At 46.1% G+C, this 22,878-nt stretch overlaps 2 protein-coding genes across 2 annotated transcripts; both read right to left on the bottom strand.

Annotated features, from left to right (window-relative positions):
• Nucleotides 1–478: 478 nt before the first annotated feature.
• On the bottom strand, nucleotides 479–6,728 carry LOC123096070 (protein DETOXIFICATION 29). Its single transcript, XM_044517666.1, has 8 exons — nucleotides 6,337–6,728; nucleotides 2,078–2,619; nucleotides 1,887–1,973; nucleotides 1,739–1,795; nucleotides 1,291–1,529; nucleotides 1,072–1,190; nucleotides 896–982; nucleotides 479–771 (listed from the first exon to the last, which is right to left on the bottom strand). Exons 1-8 carry the CDS (start codon nucleotides 6,538–6,540, stop codon nucleotides 685–687), a joined length of 1,422 nt encoding a protein of 473 aa, XP_044373601.1. The 5' UTR covers nucleotides 6,541–6,728; the 3' UTR covers nucleotides 479–684.
• A 6,223-nt stretch (nucleotides 6,729–12,951) lies between these two features.
• On the bottom strand, nucleotides 12,952–18,912 carry LOC123096069 (protein DETOXIFICATION 29). The gene is made up of 8 exons (XM_044517665.1): nucleotides 18,506–18,912; nucleotides 14,455–14,996; nucleotides 14,258–14,344; nucleotides 14,110–14,166; nucleotides 13,757–13,995; nucleotides 13,556–13,674; nucleotides 13,370–13,456; nucleotides 12,952–13,249 (listed from the first exon to the last, which is right to left on the bottom strand). The coding sequence occupies exons 1-8, from the start codon at nucleotides 18,701–18,703 to the stop codon at nucleotides 13,151–13,153; spliced, it is 1,428 nt and encodes a 475-aa protein (XP_044373600.1). The 5' UTR covers nucleotides 18,704–18,912; the 3' UTR covers nucleotides 12,952–13,150.
• Between the last annotated feature and the right edge of the window lie 3,966 nt (nucleotides 18,913–22,878).

The following is a 22,878-nucleotide window of genomic DNA, read 5'->3' as shown; positions in this document are numbered from 1 at the left end:
GTGTGGTAAGATAGCTAAGCCAAGACCTGGCAGCTACCTTGTCAACTTGGGTCTCTAAAACGAAAAGAGTACAGCTCAAAATCGGTTAGACGGTTACAATGTTCCTGAAGGTGACTAGCGGAGGGTGGTCTACGGCTCTAAAAGCAGCAGCGTTGCGTGAGTCTCAAAATTTCCACAGAATTACAAGCAACACTTCTGGCCAGATTCGGTAGTCCAGTTGTAGCGGAAGTTCAGAGAGCTACAAGTCTTGGAATCTCGGGGTTGTAGATAAGCCTGCCTGAGCCCAAATCCTAGCCGCGTGCGAGCAAGCGATGAACATCCGTGCATACAGAAATACATCCGTGTGTGTTTGCGCGCTCGATTCTTCAAAGTGCTGAACCAAACAAAACTTAGATTTGACTTCACTACTAATTCGGTTTTGCAACTCTGTCGCCATCCATATACCTGAACTGAAATTGATTCCCAATTCTAATTCTCATTAAAGTAGGAATTAGTAGTTGATTTCATTTTTCTTCGATCCAAACAAATCCTAAAAGACCGATTTCCCCAATGACGAAGTCGAGGTATACATTGGATCAATCTTAATTCGTCCAGGTTAATTAGTTCTACAGTCTACATATATAGTATGTGTTTTCCATGTACATATAAATAGCATTGTCCAATCTGCATGCAGGAACCATCTAATCATCTATCGATGCCACCGTTTGTCGCCGCCGGCAATGTTTCGCTGCTTCCTCCCCACTCCCTTATCCTCCCTTCGGCCAACATAGCCTGCAGCGTTAGAAGTTCAGATTAAAGATCTGCTCAACTTCAATCGAGTCAAGAAATAACTTCGATCGAGTCATATCTATAGAAAAAAAATCTTGGATTGAGTGATATTAGCATAGTACTGCACCTGTTTCTTCCACTTGGTTCTGAAGCAAATTATGAGAAGTACAACAGTCTGCAGCAGCGTGCCAATGGACATGCCCGCCCAAATTCCCTGCAGAAAGACATTGTTGTATGTTCAGAGCAGAGGTTAGAGTCAGATTGCCCGTTCCATATTGGAAGTTGATTTGATTTTGTCCTTACCAGTGCGCCAAGTTTAAGCTTGAAGCCAAAGAGGAATCCCAGTGGGATGCCAACCAAGTAGTAGCATCCAATGTTTATGAAGGCAACAAGCGTCTGCCACCCTGCTCCTATCACCACACCTGCACAGCGACACCGAAAAGTTTGCTGTTCAGATCTTCCCGTTGCCATTGGGAATACGGGCTTGATTTGGTAATTGGTGGGTGTAGTGGTGGTACGTGCCTGTGAGCACAGGCTGGATGCTGTTGAGGAAGATGGTTGCTGCAAGAAGGTAGCCGAGCTTGGCAGCCTCGCTCACCACCTCCTCGTTGTCGCTGAAGAACCGCGGCAGCTCAGTCCTCCAGGCGAGGAACACGGCCAGGAAGACTGCACCGATGGCGGCGGACGTTGACACCGCAATGATCACCGAGAACCTGGCCGCCTTTGGCTTGTTCGCACCCAGCTCATTCGACACCCTAACGCTGCATGTCAGACATTTTTTGCATTAGCACAAACACTACTCCCTCCAATCTGAATTAATTGATGCAACCTCTATATAATGTAAAATGAACATTGTATAGAGGTTGCGTCAATTAATTTGGAGCGGAGGGAGCAACGGATTTCATCTAGTTTTGTACAGTTGCAGTCTTGTATTGATGGTGCTATATTTGTGTTGTTGCACGCATTTTACCTCACTGCTCCATTTAGGCCTAGTGCAACCATCACGGCCCAGAGCTGGTAGTTGATGCTGTCAATTTCAGATGTAGTCTGATCATTGAATCGATTCTTTACATGTACACAAAGTTCAGTTACAAGTTTGCCAGAGGAAATTTTCTTACCAGACTGACATGATGTCAACCTCGAGTTGAGCATTCTTCAGGAGACCCACAAGGATGAGCACTGCAGTGTAGTACCAGACCTCCAAGCTAGATAACACACACATGTATAAATTTATAAGTACTATTCAAAATGATAGTGCATTTTAAGCAACCTACATGTTGATTTCAATTAAGTTCGTGTATCTGCCAACCAGAGCATGGCGGCGGAGGCGAGGGACAGCTTGACGAAGGCGGCGATGTTGTTGAAGGCGAGCATCGAGAACCCCTTCCACGCCTCCGGGAAGCAGCCCGAGACGAGGTAGGTGAACTGCGCGAGGATGATGATCCACCAGGTGACGTTCCCGATCATGGCGGCTCCGAATAGGCCATGACCGAGGCGCGTGACGAAGACGTAGTTGAGCGCGACGTGGAGGGCGAGCCCCACGCCAGAAATGAAGGTCATGGCCCAGACCTTGCTTTGCGCCTGTAAGAACTTCTGCAGCGGGAAGTTGGCGGCGTAGGCGAACAGCTGCGGGACGACCCATCGTGTGTACCGGCCGGCGACGGCGGAGATGGCGGCAGGCTGGTGGAGGGCCCGTAGGATGGGCGCCGTGAAAACGTAGGTTGGCACGAGGGCCAGCGCGGTGGCGCCGCAGATGATCCAGGAGCGCTGTATGTAGATGCCCAACATGTCCACCTGCCCCGCACCCACCGCCTGCCCGCACAGTGTCTCTAGCGCGCTTCCCATGCCAAGCTGCGAACGCAACCCACACTGTCGATCAGATCGTGTGTATTCTACTTGCAACATTACATGTGTGCGCGGGAAAGAGCAAAATTCAAACGCCGATCGATTCAGACATGAAAGCATTTTTTTCAACTTGTTAATCACGTGATAGCCTTTAGTAGACCTGAGCATGGGCAGCCCGGCCCAAAAAACCCATGCGGAGTTGGGCCATACTTGTCATTCTGGGTGGGCTTGGGCCTCGTTTTGCAGCCCGGATGGTAGTTCAGTATGGGTTCGAGTTTCCCTTTTTCGGTATTCCAGGTCGGGCTTACACGTGTAAACATTGAAAAAAAGATTTGGGTCGGGCTCAGTCTCAAGAAAAGAGAGTATTTCGGGCTTCGGGTTAGTTCGGATTTGAGAAAAGAAAGTCGGGCTTTTATAAGCCCGGTACGGCCTAATGTTTGCCTAGGTTTAGCCTTTAGCCAAAAGACACGATCACACGGATGCACACACTATGTGGGTATGTTTGGAAGGCTCTAGACAAGTTTATCTCGAAGAACATATCTGTTGAATTACCTTGGGCCCATATGAACTATAATTCCTTGTTAATAATTAAGGCCCATGTGGAGTGCCATGACAAGTTTACTATCATACCGCGAGTGGAAGAGAGTTGAGACCTCTTTATAAGAGATTCTCGTCTACATGTTATTGGAGCTTGAGAAGAGGAGTCATACACGCACGCTCTCCCCGTCACCCGCTCGCCCGTGCTTGTTTTATGAACGATCCGAACTCGGACCTATGTCATCTGTGTGTTTTATTTATACTAGTCAGGAACAGTTAACTAATTAGAGATTAATTACGAGTCACTAATAGAAGTGCCACTATCCGAGACACTGGACCGTGAGTTGTTTGCCGACTCGGTCGTAGGCCTAAGCCCAGGGCCATGACTCCCTACCGGACGACCTATATATTGGACGTGTTGGCAACTCGACACACTTAGTTCCTCCTCTCTCATAACCCTTGATGCCACTCTACTGTTCCACTCATTGTTGATGCTTCCGGCGATCTCATCCCATCGACCGCATGCATGGCTGTTCAGGAGAGTACGCCTCTGGAACCCGTCTTTGCGATCATGCACAGAGAGGAGGGCGATAAGGTTTTTGGGGCAGTGCCTCGATGCGATTGCTCCCTATTCGTCCCCGTCCTCTGCTTCGACTACTTCCCCGACATTGATGCTATGGTGCGGAGTTGAATGACAACACGAAGAGGTCTTGTAGAGCTTGAAAAAGCTTGTTTTGGTCTTTTTTTTTCTCTTTTCTAGGCACTGAACTTCATAGACAGACTTACCAACTGATGAGCCAAAGTAGCAAATTTCTTCTTCCTGGGAGTGGCAGACTCTATGTTGGTAGATCAAACTTTCATGCCTTCCTTCCATTTCACTTGTTCAAGTAGTCTCCTTTTCAAGTAGATATGCTTCCCCTGCGCACCGCCGCTGGTCTGGCTCATTTATCGTGCGGGTGTTGGGCACCGCGCTGTGTAGTTGCCATAGCCGAGAGAGCCGTGCCACCTCACGCCAGCCAGGGCTAGGCAGCATGCTCCTCTGATGGCGGTTCATGGTGATTGGCCGTGTATCTAACCATGCCATGGGATGTCGACGGTCCAGACGCATCTCCCTAGGTGCAGACCGTTTCGTACCCCTACCAGTTCTGGAGCTCCATGCCTAGGGAAGATGTTCATATATTAAAGAAAATGTTCATGTATTAGAGAAAACCATTCATATATTAAATAATTATCCATATATATATAATTTAAATCTTAACGGAGACATTCATATATAAAAGAAGAAAAAACCTTAACATTTCAAAAAAAGTGTCCTCGCATCTCCCCAAAAGAAGAAAAGTAACAAAAATATTGAAGTGTAATAGACAAATGAACCCCCGCAAAAACAGAATAGGAGGAATGAAAAAAGAAATATTGATTTTTTGCGGAAAAAAGAAATATAAGTGGAAAATGTAAAAAGAAAATGATAGAAACACACAAAAGTGAAAACGGGGACAGAGCACTCACTGGACCGGCCATGTGGAGTAAACATGTGTGAGCGATTGCTTTCGCAGTAAAACGCTTTTGTGGATAGAAAAAGTTCGAACACCGTATATTTGTGGCGGAGGAAGTAGGAGAACGTACATCCACGAGCTTTCATAGCCCGCACTACCGTAGCCTGCTCCACATGCAGAGAGCGAAATGGCTAAATATACACGCCGTACGTGTGTCGGTATGTGTACATACACTACTCAGACTCAGACGACTGAGTATGTACAATATGAGCGTCTGCGTCTGTAGTGCGTTAGAAAATAAAAAACCGTAGCTAGCTAGTGTCCATGTGTTTGTGGCTGGAGCTTGGGTGGTCCATGGATCGACCGGCTGCATGTGCATCTATCTATTCTGCCCCGTGCACCTAACGATCGAAAATGATCACCGGGAAATCAGAAATGGTTCCCTTGGACGTGGCGTGGCGTCTCGTCCTTGTCCTTCGTTCGATCATGGGTCGACCCGAATTTGTCTGGCCACTCGAAGTAGGTGTGGCCGCCGCGGCACGATGAGTGATGACTGATGACTGATGAGCACGCACCACACGTACATCCGTGTGCACGCAGCTCCACCCAAAACATTTTTGAGGGAGATCTAGACTCAGCTTCAGTGTTCAGAAAAGAAGCCCGGCTCTTTACTTGCATGTGGATACGGATGGATGCTCTGCACGGTGCAATGTCGGCCACCACAATTACGAGCCAGTTGTGCGGTCAGGTACTACTAGGTTGACACACATGGTTCTCCTTCTCCATGCGACACTGCCGCGGGTCTTGTGCTCATGCTTGCCAAACCTTCCTATGCTTTTTCTTTGGCACCTCCAACATGGATCATCAAAACGCCAAATATCCAAATCCGATGGTCCGAACATTTTTATCCATCCAAAGCGCCTCATCTAATGTTCGCAGATGCGGGCGGACAACCGAAATCTCACAAACCGGCATGAAATTGGGAGCTTTCACTTCTACGGACATCGCCGGCTCAGCCCCATACCCCACCATAAACCCAGTTTTTTCTCTTCCTTCTTCTCTTTCCTCTCTCCATTTGACAATGGGCCAACAGATTTTTTTTGGTGGTGTAGCTATACCTACCTACTAGCTGCACTTCATGCATCTTGATTAGGATTGCAACTTTCCAGTAGTAACCTTTTAAAATATGTATCAAGTCCATGCTTTGCAAATTTTGGAAATACTCATAATTAAGAACCGATCAAGCTAGTCTGAATGGAACACATGATTCAGTTAATCAAGGTGTTTATGAACTCGCGTACATACCTTCGTAACCAATGGCGGATCTAGAACTTCATCGCTGGGGTGCCGAGCTTAACACTCATGCGATTGATCATTTCTAATACACATTTGTTAGCCTGATTATATGGCAAAATAACTTTTTGCATTTTCAGAGGGGTGCCATGGCATCCATGGAACCCCATTGAACCCGCCCATTTTGTAACAAGCCTGTTGCCGGCTCGAGGGCTCCTTCTTCATTTTTAGCTATTCTTTTGAGTTTGTTTACAAGATTTGCGTCTTACTCAGAATGATGAGGCGGCGGCGGCTGCCTGAATGATGAAATAAGTCTCTACCCGCCTAGTCCGTGTCTCGGCCGGAGGGCATGTGCAAGTGTAAGCATATAAGCAAGCTGATTGGCTCGTGGCGTGCGTACCAGGACACCGTAGGCGAAGCCCTCAACGACGTTCTGGGCGACCGTGATGGCGGCAAGCTCGACCACGCCGATGTGGCCGACGAAGCCGACGGTGACGAAGTTGATGGAGAACTGGAACACGGCGGTGAGGATCGCCGGGAACGCGATGTGCCACAGCAGCTTCGACTCCTGCCAGCACTTGCCCACCAACACCATCTTCCCCATCAATTTGATCGATCCGGCCGGCCGTCGTCGGCGATGTATCAGGCGGCCGGCAGGCCAGCTGCTCCAGACCCACCTGTCCAACTCCCCTGCAACTCACTCGGTACGGTGTCTATATGAGCTCCCGGCCGGTGTATACGAAGAAGTGTGTTTTTTGTGGCATGCGCTCTTGAACAGAGGAGGAACAGCAAGACAAGTCGCATAGCTAGCTAGCTATAAAGCTGATGAACCTAGCTTAGCTTGCAGAAACGTGTGCGGCGTTTCGGTGACCAGGCGGAGCAGAAAAAAATCAAAACAAAACCTAGAAAAAGTCAAAAAAAGTCAATTCTTTTTGTGTGGTAGATAAATTGATGCGCGATGTCAGCTTCAATTTTCAACTCATTTGAACATTTGAGCAGCTCTTAGCAAAGCAGACAAATCGGGTCAGAATAGTGCGTGAATAAACTTTTATACAGACTATGAATTTGTTTTTTTTTGCCGAGAGCTGCTCAGATGTTCAAATGAGTTGAAAATTGAAAGGGACCTCACGCATCAATTTATCTACCACACAATTTTTAATTTTTTTCCTACTATTTATTTTGATTTTTTCGTTAGCGCGGATGCAGCTGAGCCTGGGCTCAAAAATGGATTATTGGTTATTTATAGGCTTCCGATGCTACTACATGAGAGTATACATTATATAGATAGTAAACTGAGAGCATCTACTACCCAAAACCCCCTCAAACGCCCGGGCGGACGACCCGGTAAAAAAAACATGACCTTGTCGGGCTTCAAACGCCTAGGCTGACTGACACCTCTCATATCCAGTCCAAATGTAGGGGGATATGGGGATGCCCGGGCATGCCTGGGCGCTTTCGTCATGTCGGAACCAACATGCCTACCCTATCATAAATTGCATCAAATTCATCCCCTCAACCTATTGGTTCCTTTTGCTCTACTCTCTTCTTCCTCCCCCGCGCCAGACGTCCCGCAGCTCCGTCGCAACCCTTGGTCCGCAGCCGTTCCGAGCAGTGGCATCATATGACTTATAGATTTGTCATGCTTTCTTTGGAATGTCGTATTCTTGTAACGACATCAACATGCTTCAACGATCTCCCTGTTCAGGAGGCTTTGTAATGGGAAACCGCCGCCGTGCAACTGCACTATCAACAGTCGTGACTACAACATGGAGTCATGGAATATTATCTTGCCGATGTCATCCATCCTCAGTGCGGCGTTTGTGAAGACCATATCCGACCCAAAAGGCAACAAATAAATCCACTTTGCAACAATGCAGGAGGCAGTTAGAAAGGATGTGGAGAGGGCACGGAGTGCTTCAAGCTCGTTGGGGAATTGTTCGTGGAGCTGCAATGATGGGAATCAGAAACTTTGTGGCAGCTGATGACACGTTGTGTTATTTTGCATAATATGATTGTCGAGTATGAGGGTGAAGGTGTAGCCCAAACCAATGATTTTGAAGCGCTTGAAGAACAAGTTCAAATCTCAGTAGATCAAGATGCTTATGAACTTTCTACAGATGCATCAGAATCTTCGAGATCATCATATGCACGCGCAGCTACTCAGTGATCTTATGGAGTATATGTGGATACACAATGAAAACCAAAGAGCCAGTGTTTGAGTTGTGCACTTAAAATAAAAATTATGTAAGAACTATGTATTTTCGGTACCAATATTTACGTGCGGTATTGGCGTGTATGATGGACATACATGGAATTGTATGTATTTGAAATTCCGGACTTGATGTATGTGGATGCCAGGCACGACATATGAGGAGCGGTTCGATTGCATCCGTGGTTGTGTCCAGGCGCGTCTGCGGACGTATGGGGTCAGATTTGACAAGTCCGATCATAGATGCTCTTACGCCCTCTCTATACAAGACAAACTTCTTTTTTTTGCTTTTTGTAGAAAAAGAACGGAGGCGATTACTATTTGACGCCTGGGTAGTTGGATAGCAACCCAACGCATACCCTCCCCACTGGCCACTTCCTCGGTATAAGCCATCCCACACTATTTTTTTTCTGTTTCTTTTTCCATTGTTTTGTTTTTTTTCCTTTTACCCCTCAAAAAAAATTTCCTTTTCCTTTTCCCATCATTGTTTTTTATATTATCTTGTTTTCTTTTCCTTCTTAATTTTGTGTGCATTGTTTTTTAAATTTGTGAACATTTTTCAAGCAGGTGATTTTTTTCAATTTGCGAAAAATATTGGAATTATGAACATATTTTTCCCAAGTTTTTGATTTTTTTCCAAATTCAAGAACATTTTTCGAATTCTCATATATTTTTTGAATTCATGAAAATTTCTTAAAATTCGAAAATATTTTTTGAACTCATGAAAGTTATTTCTAATTTGATAATTTTTTTGGAATTCCTGAACATTTTTCACAAACTAGCGAACGGTTTTTTTGAAAGTCATGAACATTTCAATCACATGATCATTTTTTAAGTTCATGAAGATTTCTGAAATCATGAACTCCTTTTGAATCTTGTGCTTTTTTCAATACATGAACATTTTTTCACAAACATTTTTGTATTGGCAAACATTTTTTATTGAAATACACAAGCATTTTTTGCATTCATGAACATTTTATGATTTCCTGGACATTTTTTTCAAAATCGAGAACTCGTGAGCATGTTTTGAATACGTGAACATTTAAAAAAATCACAATTTGTTTTAAAATTTGGAACTTTTGGAAATCTTGAATTAGTTGAAAGAAGAAAAAACAATAAAAGAAAAGATAGAAAGCAATAAAAACGAAATGAAAAAATTGAGATGTCTCATACATCACATGGGCAAGCCCAGAAGCTCGCCAAATAGGAGCTCAAAAGAATTATTAGTTGTTAATGCATCGTTTGTTTGACGAAACTGAGCCATGTGCATGGGTTCACTTAGGCAGGTCAAGTGCTAGGGAGGGTGGTTACAACGCTAGGGCTATGTCTCCGAAATCACTAGTGAAGGATTACCCTTTACAAAAGTTACTCACATCTTCTCAGGCGCTGACAAGTCGTGCATATGCAGTGCACCACTTTGCCGTAACCTGAGAGTTTTTTCCTTTTTTGGTAGATTCGTTTATTCAAAATGTTTTTATCTCTTGAATCATGCGTTTAAATCATGAACCGTTTTCACTGTTGAATTACTTGCATCGAGATCTTGGAAACTAGATCCCATGTTAGTATATTTCAATGATTTTTTCATTAAAAACTCAGAAAAGCCCGAAAGGAATTATTTGTTTTCTTCACCTTTTTTCCGTTGTGACAAGCACAATTGTGCATCTCGCAGAAGCAAATCTATGTCTCCATCTTTGCTTCTCATGAAAGCACATTTTCCCCTTTTTGAGAAGAACCGCCGTGGAAGCAAATATGTGCTTCTCGTGGAAGCACAATATTTCCTTTCCAAGAAGTACAGATGTGCTTCTCGCGAAGCAAACTTTGCCTGCAGCTCGTGGAAGCACAACTTTTTTTTCCATGCAAAAAGAAGCCCAAGATTTTTTTGTCTCTCCAAAACCTAGGGAAAACCGAGCGGAAGTCGAAATACATAGACAAAAAAAAAATCTAAAACCCGACAATGCATATAGAAAAAAAACGAAATCTAGAGGGAGAGTCCAGCGCGCGACATGTGGCGGCGGCTAGATGCACCACTTGGCATGCTCCCAAGGCACCAAAAGTGACCCTTGAAGCCCCCCCCCCCTCGCAAGGGGTAACCTCCAGTCCTACGTCTCGCTCATACCGATTTCTAATAAGGAATCGCCTACGGGCGGACGACTATGGGTCGGCCCATTAGCTAGACCGGTCGATGGCCTTGTTCGCACCACGTCTGGTCCTTGAGTTCGATCAATATAGTCTGGGTTTTTCTTTTTCTGTTGTTTTCATTCGGTTTTCTTTGTTTTTGTGCCGATTTTCCTTTTTTCTTCATTATGATTTCAGTTTTCTTGTTTATTTGCAATGTTTCTCTTTTTTTTCTTTTTTTTTCTTTTATACTTTGGTTTTCTTTGTTTCTTTCTTGGATATTTTTGGTTTTTATTGTTTATTCGCTTTTCTTCTTGTTTCATTGTAGCTTTTTTGGTTTTTGTTGTTTCAACACATGTCTACTTTTTCATACACATTGTATATTTTTTGTATACATTAAAAAAACATTATACATGTTCATCGTTTTCAAATACATGTTTAACATTTTTGCAAAAAAAACATGTGTTGAATATAATTTTAAAATACGTGTTGAACATTATTTCAAATACATGTTAAACATTTTTTAATAATAAAAACCTTTTTTAAATATGCAAACATTTTAAAAAATGCCACAAACATATTTTTGAAACTTGTGAATATTTTTAAATGTGACGTACATTTTTTATATACTAAATTTGTTTTTGAATTACACAAACATTTTTTACATTGTAAACATTTTTTAAAATGTCACGTACATTTTCTAATTGTCACAAATATTTTTCATACACATGATTAACATTTATAATTTTGTCATTCACGTTATACAGTTTTTCCTGTACACCAGAAATATTTTTTTAAGCATGTTTAAGATTTTCCCAATATAAGATAAATTGAAAAAAAAACATTATGTAAAATGCTTTTGTGGTATATTTAAAATATTTCGAAATATAATTTTTTACTAAAAACAAAGATAAAAATGTGAAGTAAAAAATCACACATGATGTCAGCGTGACTCCGCTTGTGCTTACTGGGCCATCCTAGTTCGGGCTCCGTGCAGGTGAGCCGTCCCTAGGCGTCGCATCAAGCGGCACATGGCACACCCTGGTTACAAGGGAAATTCCTATTTGCCGCGCCTTGTGGCAAGGTGAACCACACCAGTGAAGCATGTGGGGCGGCCCATTTAATTTGTTAGCTCATTTCGGTTTTGAGAACCTTCTAACAGGTTCTTGTCCGGTTCTCAGAACCCTCTGAAGGTTTATGAACCAAATTTTCTATTTCTCAAAAAAAAAAAGAACCAAATTTTCTGTTTGTTTCCTTTTCTTTCTTGTTTTTGTTTTTGTTAAATTTTCTTTTCGAGTTTTTTTTCAGAAAATGTTTTTGGAATTTTAAATATTGTTTGACATTTGAAAATGTTTTTGTTTTCAAATTTTGGCTTCTTAAATTCAAGAATAGTTTGGTGCAAACTTGGAACTGTGACAACCCCACAACAAATACAACATGACCCTGTTCCAAGATCCGCCGCGGAATGTGTCATTGGAATTGCTACTGTTTTCGGATCATGGACAGTGTTGCTCATTCCAGCCATCCCATATGCTCCAGCTTGGTAATACACACGCCCAGTTTGTATACTGAATCCGACAATGAACAACAAGCCGTCTATGATGAGGGACTCGTGAGTGCTTTTTTTCCCTTTGTAACGGAGTTGGTACAAATAGTAATTTAAACATATTCCGAATATATTATTATATATTTAAAGTACATGATGGGCTAACAAAAAGAAAAATAAGGCACATTTATGTGGACATACAATAAAATATAAGGAAAAAAACTACTACAATCCATTGTACAAATTCGTTCATATAAAATATATAATGCATTATTGTAACATCAATAGTAACTTATATAAATGTAAGAAGCACAATATATGTGCCTTATATTTATGCATATAATAATATTATATGTTCAGAATATATTATTTGGTACATGTCTATAGTACTTGTATTTTATTTATATTTACTTGTGGTATGTTATATGTACACTACATAAATAAATACATCAGTGTGTTTGCGCGCTCGATTCTTCAATGTGCTGAACCAAAAGCGAACCAACCTGTGGTTGGATTGTTAGAGGGATTGTGGTATCCCCAGCCCACCAAGGTTCAAATCCTGGTGCTCGCATTTATTTTTGAATTTATTTCAGGATTTCCGGCGATGTGCATTCAGTGGGAGGAGACGTTCCGGTCGATAACGAGGTACCTACGATAACCTCGTAAATTTCAACATTATATGTCGGCTCAGTCTTGCGAATGTGCTCATAGGGGTAGGGTGTGCGTGTGTGCATTTATAGTGGTGAGTGTATGCATGTGTATATGGGCGCTTGCGTCTGTACTATTTTTGAAACGCGGTCCCTTAGGGCCCGATTCATTAAATAAGCTCGAAGAGAGTTGCCCGGTTAATAAACAGAAAACCGGACGAAAACCGTCACAACTGGCCCGCAGAAACAAGGCACACAGGGCGACCTGGCAACCCACACAAGAACGCAGACACGCCGCCGAGGGGAAGTGTCGAGGCTTGCGCCGGCCGATGCCAAACAGTCAACCACACGCGCCGGCGACCAGGCAGCTCTGTGTTTAAAAAGAACAATGTGTTGAACCAAACAAAACTTATATTTGACTTCACTACTAATTTGGTTTCTCGACTCTGTTGCTATCCATATACCTGAACTGAAATTGATGCCCAATTCTAATTCTCATTAAAGATGAATTAGTAGTTGAATTTCATTTCTCCGATTAAAACAGATCCTAAAAGGCCGTTTTCCCCAATGACGAAGCCGAGGTACATTGGATCAATCTCAGTCTGTACAGGTTAATTAATTCTATATAATCTACCTATATGTGTTTTCCATGTACATATAAATAGCATTGTCGAATCTGTATGCAGTAACCATCTGATCATCTATCTATGCTACCGTTTGTCACCGTTGTTGTCGCCGCCGGCAATGTATCACTGCTTCCTCCCCACTCCCTTATCCTCTCTTCGGCCAACATAGCCTGCACGTTAAAAGTTCAGACACTTTTTATATAAAGATCTGCTCAACTTCGATCGAATCATTATATATGAAAAAAAAAACTATGATCGACGGATCGGGTGATGTTAGCATTGTAGAGCACCTGTTTCTCCCACTTGGTTCTGAAGCAAATTATGAGAAGCACAGTAGTCTGCAGCAGCGTGCCAATGGACATGCCCACCCAAATCCCCTGCAGAAACACGTTGTTGTATATCCAGAGCTGGTTAGAATCCGATTCCCGTTTATAATTGTACATCTATCTTGGAGGTTGATCTGATTTTGTCCTTACCAATGCACCATGTCTAAGCTTGAAGCCAAAGAGGACCCCCAGTGGGATGCCAACCAAGTAGTAGCACCCTATGTTTATGAAGGCAACAAGTGTTTGCCACCCTGCTCCTATCGCCACACCTGCACAGTGATAACTTGTTGTTCAGATGTTCCAATTGCCATTGGATTAATTTGGTAACTCATCACTGTCAGTGGTACGTGCCTGAGAGCACAGGCTGGATGCTGTTGAGGAAGATGGTTGCTGCAAGAAGGTAGCCAAGCTTTGCAGCCTCGCTCACCACCTCTTCGTTGTCGCTGAAGAAGCGTGGCAGCTCGGTCCTCCAGGCGAGGAACACGGCCAAGAAGACCGCCCCGATGGCGGCAGACGTCGACACTGCCATGATCACTGAGAACCTGGCTGCCTTCGGCCTGTTGGCGCCCAGCTCGTTTGACACCCTAACGCTGCATGTCATAGATTTTTTGCATCAGCACAAACATTGATGGATTTCGTCTACTTTTGTACAGTTGCAGTTTTGTGTTAGCAGTGCTATATTTGTGTTGTTGCACGCACTATACCTCACTGCTGCATTGAAGCCTAGTGCAACCATCAGGGTCCAAAGCTGGTAGTTGATGCTGCAGATTTCAGAAACCATTTAATCACTGAACGATTTCTCTACATGCACACAAAGTTCAGTTACACGTTTGTCAGAGAAAATTTGCTTACCAGACTGACATAATGTCAACCTCGAGTTGAGCATTCTTCAGGAGACCCACAAGGATGAGCACTGCAGTGTAGTACCAAAGCTCCAAGCTAGACAACACACACACACATATATAAAATCTATAAGCACTATTCAAATCTCAAAATGATACTCAGGCAATCTACCAGCTGGTTTCAATTAAATTCGTGTATCTACCAACCAGAGCATGACGGCGGAGGCGAGGGAGAGTCTGATAAAGGCCGCGAGGTTGCTGAAGGCGAGCATCGAGAACCCCTTCCACGCCTCGGGGAAGCAGCCGGAGACGAGGTAGGCGAACTGCGCGACGATGATGATCCACCATGTGACGTTCCCGATCATGGCGGCGCCGAAGAGGCCGTGGCCGAGGCGCGTGACGAAGACGTAGTTGAGCACGACGTGGAGGGCGAGGGCGGCGCCGGAGATGAAGGTCATGGCCCAGACCTTGCTCTGCGCCTGGAAGAACTTCTGCAGCGGGAAGTTGGCGGCGTAGGCGAACAGCTGCGGGATGACCCACCGCGTGTACCGCCCCGCGACGGCGGACATGGCGGCGGGCTGGTGGAGCGCGCGGAGGATGGGCGCCGCGAAGACGTAGGTCGGCGCGAGCACCAGCGCGGTGGCGCCGCAGATGATCCAGGAGCGCTGGATGTAGATGCCCAGCATGTCCACCTGCCCCGCGCCCACCGCCTGCCCGCACAGCGTCTCCAGCGCGCTGCCCATGCCAAGCTGCAAACGAAACCCATCAACATTACATGCGTGCGCGGGAAGGAGCAAAATTCAAATGCCGACCGGTCCAGTTATGAACTCATTTTATGACTTGCAGAAGCGGTCGTGAGTTGTGATTCGTGGTAGCTTGTAGCCCGAAGACACCATCATCACATGGTATCTCTACTCTTATAAAAAACAGAGTTGGTGATGATGGTGTGCCTGCCATCCTGCAATATAGACCGTCCGATCTATATCTGATGGATATGAATAACAATTTACCCGCACTCCTCTCCACGTTTGCAGATAAGGCCTTCCCTCGTTCATTCTTTTCTCCCACAAGATAAACTACTCATACAAATGCATCTTGATGTTCTGTGCAACACACGGGCATCTTGCTAGTACGCACTCAAAGTGGAAAACTATGGCCAGGTTAATTCACTTCTCATCTTTTATTACCATTCAAACCCTTTTCACTTTTCATCAAAAAAAAATTTGTTCAACTGTGGAGATTAATTTACTTCATTCCCTCCTTGTCTCTCTCTAAACACCCAACCTCAACTCTCTCTCGCTCTCACTTTCTCACTCTCGACCACGCCAGCGCTCCACACCATCCTCGACTTCCTCGAGGGCTAGCGTCATTGGATTTGGTCCCCAATTGAGCGCCTCCCGATCGATTAACCACTCATCTACACGATGAACTATTATGTCGCTGTCATTTCCTTTGTGCCCCGGCCCCTCACATCGACGCAATATGCATTGCCCTTGTACAACCCGCGGTGTAGTCTACCCGCATAAGCATAAGCAATAACCATGTGGTTACGGTCTTCCTTTGTTCCTCTTGAGTCGAAAGTCCACAGGCCAAACAAGGTGAACCTTAACCCTGGACTCTCAAACTCTAACCCACCCCTCCAACATCTGCATCATCCCCTTTAATCTACCCCCTCCTATTGATCTAGCTTCACCCGGCCTGCCTTCAGTGAAGCTATAAAAGTGATAAATGGAGGGGCACAATGGTAAAAGATTGACTAGAATTGTTTTATTTATACTTGCATTTTTATGAGTGAGGCTTTTTGGCTCTCTGGCTCCATGGAGCCCAAAATTTTCAATTTTTCGTTTTACCTTTTAGGTTTCAAAAGAATTCTTAAAATAAATACAAAGTACTTATAGATGTATACTAGTTGTGCATTATATTTCATTCTGAAATACGTTTTGATGTGAGATGTAAAAGAAGAAATCATGTACTTTTATAGTGACTACTACATGTGTTAGAAATACATTATTTTGTTATTTTGTGTAGCTCGCATAAAAATGTATTTCATCATGAAACTTTACATACAAGTAGTTGCACCCATAGATACGTGTGTGTATTCCCGCAAAAAAAGATATGTGTGTGTATTTTCAGATTTTTCAAAACCTACAAATTTGATTTTTGAAATTTTCAAATTCCAAGCTCCATGGAGCTCGAGCTCCATTAGCTATTTCTGCATTTTTTTAGATGGAGCAATTTCCGCATTTTCATATGATATCAGACGTGTGGTAGGTGCTCACATGAGACGTGGGGGCGTGAGTGGTAGCCATCGATGTCAAAATAGGGCGAGAGTAATTCTTTTGTATCTTGGGTATTGTATTTTCAACAAACTCTATTCTCTTCTTAATTAATATATGAGGCAAGTCTTTTGCCTCCGTTTCAAAAAAAAGGATGAGACATGACCTCACGATCTTGGCTCGTTTTCTGTCTCACTGTCTGTTTGGCTGTGTAATTTCCCTATTAAAATCTCACAGACAGTCCATGAGAAATATACACTTGGAGACAGTCCATGAGGAATATACATTTGGAGACAGTCCATGAGGAATGGATATGTTTTGTAATTGGAATATGCACTTTAAAATGATCAACAAAAATGCTGCATGCATCACTCGACGCAGAGGCCGAGGAATATGCCCTCCTTTTGGAAAAAAAGGTACAAATAATGAAATGGCCAAAACGAACGATATGTATGCGCCGTATGTGTACATGCACTACTCCGGCGGCGGCATACGGCGCCACCCACAATCCCCACGTTTCCGTGGCTCGAGTTCGGATGGAGTACGTTGTCGTTCACCGATCGTTCGGGTGCATTCATCTACTTTTCCCCGTGCACCGAACGACGGAAAACGACCGCCGGGAAACCCGAAATGGTTTCCTCCGACGTGTCGTGGCGTCTCGTCCTTGTTCCTCGTTCGCTCATCGGTCAACCCAGCCCGAATTTGGCTGGCCACTGGCACGACGAAAGTGGGTGTGGCGGCAGCGGCACGTACGACGAGTGATGAGCACGCACGACACGTACTGCCTCTGTGTGCACGCAGCTGCACCGAAACTTCTGAGGTAGATCTGGAGGGAGCGTCTGTACTTTAACTTGCAGGTTCCAGCAAATGCAGAAGTTTGTTTTCTAACGCAATCTTGCTGCTTTCACCGGTGTTAAAAAAAAGGAAAGCACGGCTCTTTACTTGCATGGTTGGATGGATGCCCCTGCACGGTGCAGTGTCGACCACCGCACAATTACCAGCTAGGTGGGCGGTCAGGCACCTAGATATAGCTAGGTCGACACACATGGCTCACCACGTGCCATTGGTAATCTTTTTCGCATGTGATCCCTTAGCCAGAGCCGGCTTTTTCTCGATTCCGAGCTACACACTAGTGTCAAAATCCGTCTTACATTTTAGGACAATAGGAGTAGAGAACACGCGCACGCACACGCGAGCACACATGTTTGCACAACATAATCCTTATAGCTTGATCGATCGATGGTACTTATGGCCAGCAGCCAGCCAGCCAGCCCGGGTATGGTGTCTCGATCACTAGGCAAACTGAGAATTAAACAATCACTACTACTAGCCCCAGTACTCCAGTTCATGCATGCGTAAGCTCGTACGTAGTATCGGTCACAATGTTAGGCTCTTCTTTATATCTCTACAAGTTTTATTATGGTTAAGCAAGCACGCACAGAGAGACATGTTATTAGTTCCTTATTAATTTGGTTATGCGCATGACCAATCAATCCTTGTTTCTACTGGCGTCCTGCTGACCCAAGTCTCCAAGGGAAGGAACAAACTCGGGTGTTAATTTGCGACGCACGGGAGTCTGACCTAGATGGGGACGTGCAAACCACCCTACATTAGCACGGCACATTGCTCGCCACTAGCTAGCTTAATTAATCAGCTGTATACACCTACTAGCTGCGCTTCATGCATCTTGATTACGAGTGCTAACCTATCACAAATTCTGCAGTCTAATTAACAACCTATTTGAATTGATCGACACATGATCCAGTTAATCAAGAGTTATGACATGCACTTAGACATGCTGCATCCGTACGTGCGACTAGATTTCGCCAAAATTTTGCCAAGTTAATTGGTGCAAATTAACAGATGGAATGGAGGCATCTAAGCACATGCATATACGTATCTATCTATCTATGAGCTAGCTAGCAAAAAGCAGCAATGCGCGTTAGCATATATGCGAGTTGGTTGGCTTGTGGCGTGCGTACCAGGACACCGTAGGCGAAGCCCTCGATGACGTTCTCCACGACGGTGACGGCGGCGAGCTCGACCTCGCCGATGTGCCCCACGAAGCCGACGGTGACGAAGCCGATGGAGAACTGGAACACGGCGGTCAGGATCGCCGGGAACGCGATGTGCCACAGCAGCCTCGACTCCTGCCAGCTCTTGCCCACCATCTTCCCCATCAACTTGATCCCTCCGGCCGGCCGGCGCCCGACGACGACGTGTATCAGGCCGGCGGCGGGCGGGGCAGCTACTCCAACTCCACCTGCCCAACCCTCCTGCACCTCACTCGGTGCGGTGTCTATGAACTCCTGGCCGGTGCTCTTGAACAGAGGAGGAAGATGGATGTGGGAGAAGTTCCAGAGTTAGCTAGCTAAAGCTAACGAAGCAAAGCTAGCTTCTTGTTATTTATAGGCTTCTTCCAAACTCGGGCATATTCGGTGCCCGTGCCTTCAAGTCTTCAGCCACTATCTCTGCTGATGCTACTACTACATGAGAGTACACACTACACAGTAGTACACACAGATGTAGTACGTACTAGCTATTGATTGGCTGTTAATGCGTCGATTGTTTGACGAAACTGGGCCTCGTGCACAGGGTGATTACAGGTGACGAGTGGGTGGCCAGGCCCATCGGCAGTGAAAGTGATGTGGTACTTCCGGCCTTCGGGTCCGTGTGAGGCGGGTCGTGTGGGTAGGTGGGTCGAGTGATGTGGACTGGGATGGAGCACGGCAACCAGTGTTGTGGACTTCCTCTGATTTCATAGGGTTCCATCGATCATCGGATCATGACTGGCGTGTCCAACAGCGAAAAAGATGTGCATCAATGGCAGCATTAAGGGCGTGTTTGGTTGCAGTTTGCAACAGTAGTTGCATTGCATGTCCATTTTCAGTCAGTCTGGTTGATGAAATGCAGCCTCATATATGCAGCAGATGCAATCTGTTTGGTTGCCTGCATCGCATGAAGAGGCATTTACCCCCCTGCTGTTTGGTTGCCGTTTTTGTGCTTAGGGTGTGAGCAGATGCAAACTGCAGCTGTTTGGTTGCAAACAGCGTTTGTGTTCTGCTCACCCCATTCAAATGTGGTGGCCTTACCACCACATGATCAGCACAACAGCAACAGCAGAACAGCAAGATCAAACAAAGCAAGCAATGTAATGACAACAAACTTAACACAGCAAGCAAGGAAAAGACAGCAAACTACTTAACTATATAGCATAAGTCTAGATTAAAAGCAGGGGCATCCTCCTTCCCTGCTCCACGCCAGGGTGCTGCTCCTGGCCAAAATATGAACAAGTTCCAGCACAAGTCTCGCCACACACCATAAAAGTTCTCCACTAACACCTTACTTAAGTTAACTACATAGCCTGCTCGATGTTACCAACGCAATTGTGCCTGGTGCAACGAAACCTGCACATCACCGAGGAGTCGTGGTTGTAGATCTGAACCTTCAGTCCGAGTCCGGAGATGCGCACAACGACGAGGTCGCCGGGGACGATCCGGTGGCGGCGGCAGAAGTAGTTCCAGCCCCGGCCAAGCACCATGTGCCCCTCGAAGTTCTGCACCTGCACCCAGAACACGCACCGCTTGTTCGCCGACAGCCTGACGACGCGAGGGAGCCGCTTGATGACCAGCCAGGTGTTCATCACCTCCACGAACTTGGGAGACACGACGAGCATGGCGAGGTCCTCGTTGTCCTTGATCTGCTGGTAGAAGCGCATCGGCTCCCTGGCCCCATCCTCGTGGCCCTGCCTCGGAGATCGTCCCCTTGAACGAGGCACGCTCATGAAGGCGATCCTGCCAGGCAGGTCTACCTTCCTGAGCCACCTGTTCGTGGGGATGAAATCCTCGGCGCGCTCAGCTCCGGCCACCACCTGAGCTCCTCCTCCCGGCACATCCCAGTCAGTCTTCAATATCTTGTCAGGTAAGATGACAAGTATTAGTGCACAAACTTTTTGCAAAATGGCACTGGTCAGGGACATTTGCCCAAGAGCAAATGACACTGATCAGTCACAAACTCTTTGATGAAATGCCACTTATCAATGGCACTTGCTGTTGGGCAAGTCCACTGATTAGTGGACTTGCCCAACAGCAAGTGCCATTGATAAGTGGCATTTTGCCCAACAGCAAATGCCACTTATCAATGGCACTTGCTGTTGGGCAAATGCCACTGATCAGTGGCACTGATCAGTTGACTTACTGTTGGGCAAGTCCACTGATCAGTGCCATCTTTTTTGATGCAACTGGCACTCAACACTGCACTATCCTAAACATGGTAACATCTAAAAATAACAACACCAAGTGCCAATAGCACCCATGTGCAGCCATGCAGATTTGGCACCATCCTAAAATGCTCCTACTACATGCACGTATAACATTCAACACAAACCCTAGCTAGAACATGTATGTTAGCAACATGAAACATGAACATGATCCTATCTAGAACATGAACATGCCATCAGTCAACATGATTCTAGCATTCATCACTCAACATGAACATGCCATCAGTATAACATTCATCACTCAACATGAACATGATTCTAGCATGAACACACCTACTAGCATGAACACAAATCATAGGACACACAAGCAGTAGCACAAGAAAAATTATCCTAGCACACACACTGTACAAAACAAGAACAGATCAGTCCAATTGGATTCGATTGGGATCGCATCCAATCGGATCTGCTATAATCCTATCTAATCCTATTGAATCCACTAACTACTACAGCCTAAGAAATAAACATCTAATCTACATCTAGGAGCAAGGATTGAGGGGTTTGACTCACCGGAGCACGCGCAGCCGCGGCGAACCGAGGCCGGGGTGAAAACCCCGGCGGGAAGGAGAGAGGGGGCGGAGCAGAGGAGGAGCCGGCCCCAGCGACGGCCTGCGGCCTCAGTCCCGTGCTCAACGCCACGCCGGAGGTTGAGAAGGACGGCCCGCCGACCGGAGAAAACCCTTGGATGGGGGTCAAGAAAACCCCCGTGGCCAATGGGGTCCCAAGAAGGGGCGGCTCCGTCGACGGCGCCGAGCCCAGGACCACGAGGTCCGGAATCGGCGGCGGAGCAGGAGCGGACGGCACCGCATTGTCTGACGCTCGTGGTGGCCGGCAGCAGATGGGGGACGGCGCGCGCAGCGCCGACGCTAGGTTGCGGCCCGAGTTCTGAAGCCCGGCCAGCCAGCGCTCCTGGATGCTGGCGATGTGCTGGTCGACGGGGGTCAGAGGGCGGCGCGGCGGTGGGCGTGGTGGAGCCATCGGAGGAGAGGAGAGGGAGGGGCGGTGAGGGAGAGAGAGGGAGCGGTGGAAACAGTGCATCTGGGCGGTGACAGGAGAGTGGGGGAGAGTAATGAGATGTCGCCTCCGTCTCCCGCGCTGCCCGAGGCACGCAACTGCCTCGCACGCGTGGCCGCGCGCGGCCAGACTCGCGAGAAACTGCCGATTCAGCAGTTTCCACTGGGCCAGGCTGCGGGCTGCTTTAAGGTCCGTGCGGGCCTCAAACCGCATGCATCCCAGGAAACCAAACAGGTCGCGCACATCCCGCGCAGGCCTGGTTGGGCTGCATGCGGGCAACCAAACGCGCCCTAAGCGTGTGCTACTAGTTTGTTGTGTTTGGTAAGGGGTGCGTACATGGGCGGGTCAGCATGGAGCATGGGTGTACAGATGTACACCCAATTATTTTAGTTTTTTTTGTATATATAGGCATATATGATTTTTTTTGAGACAAATATAGGCATATATGACTGGTACACTATTCTATAGGCCCAATACGCCTATTTTAGCAAGCGGATAGGCAACAACAGCCCATTGGCTTTGTTCCCTTGCACCTTTAGGCTTCAGACCACTTACGTCCACTAGGGCGCACGCACGCATAGAGGCTCACCCAGCCAAGCGATTCTTGTCCACTCACCAAACAATTTTCTCAACAAAAAAACAATTTTCTCAACAAAAAAAATCAAAGAAAAAAGCCAGCGATTCTTCCTTCTTCCCACAGAGCCACAGAGGCACGAACGAGGCGGTGGCGCCGCTCTCACGACCAGTGGTGGAGACAGGGGGACTAGGCTGCTAATTTGATATGAACAATGATAGAATTAGTCACTATTTGCTACTAAAAATTCATTTTTCAACAGCTTGGCCCTGCCCAACCTGTTTTAGCAGCACTTGGCCCTCCTCATACATAATTTCTGGCTCTACCACTGCCCGCGACCCAACCTGATGGGCATGGCGAGCCACATCCGCTGCCACGCGGGGAAGCCACTGGCACAGGAGCTCCACGCGGACGAGTCGCCCAGTGCCATGCCCGCCGCCACTACTAGGGAGGAGCGACAACCCAGTACGGGACCAAGTGTCGCAGCATAG

This window comes from Triticum aestivum, chromosome 4D (genome assembly GCF_018294505.1).
Source record: "Triticum aestivum cultivar Chinese Spring chromosome 4D, IWGSC CS RefSeq v2.1, whole genome shotgun sequence".
Taxonomy (NCBI): Eukaryota; Viridiplantae; Streptophyta; class Magnoliopsida; order Poales; family Poaceae; genus Triticum; species Triticum aestivum.
Note: the sequence above shows the minus strand (reverse complement) of the source record. Positions and strands in the feature narration are given on the sequence as shown.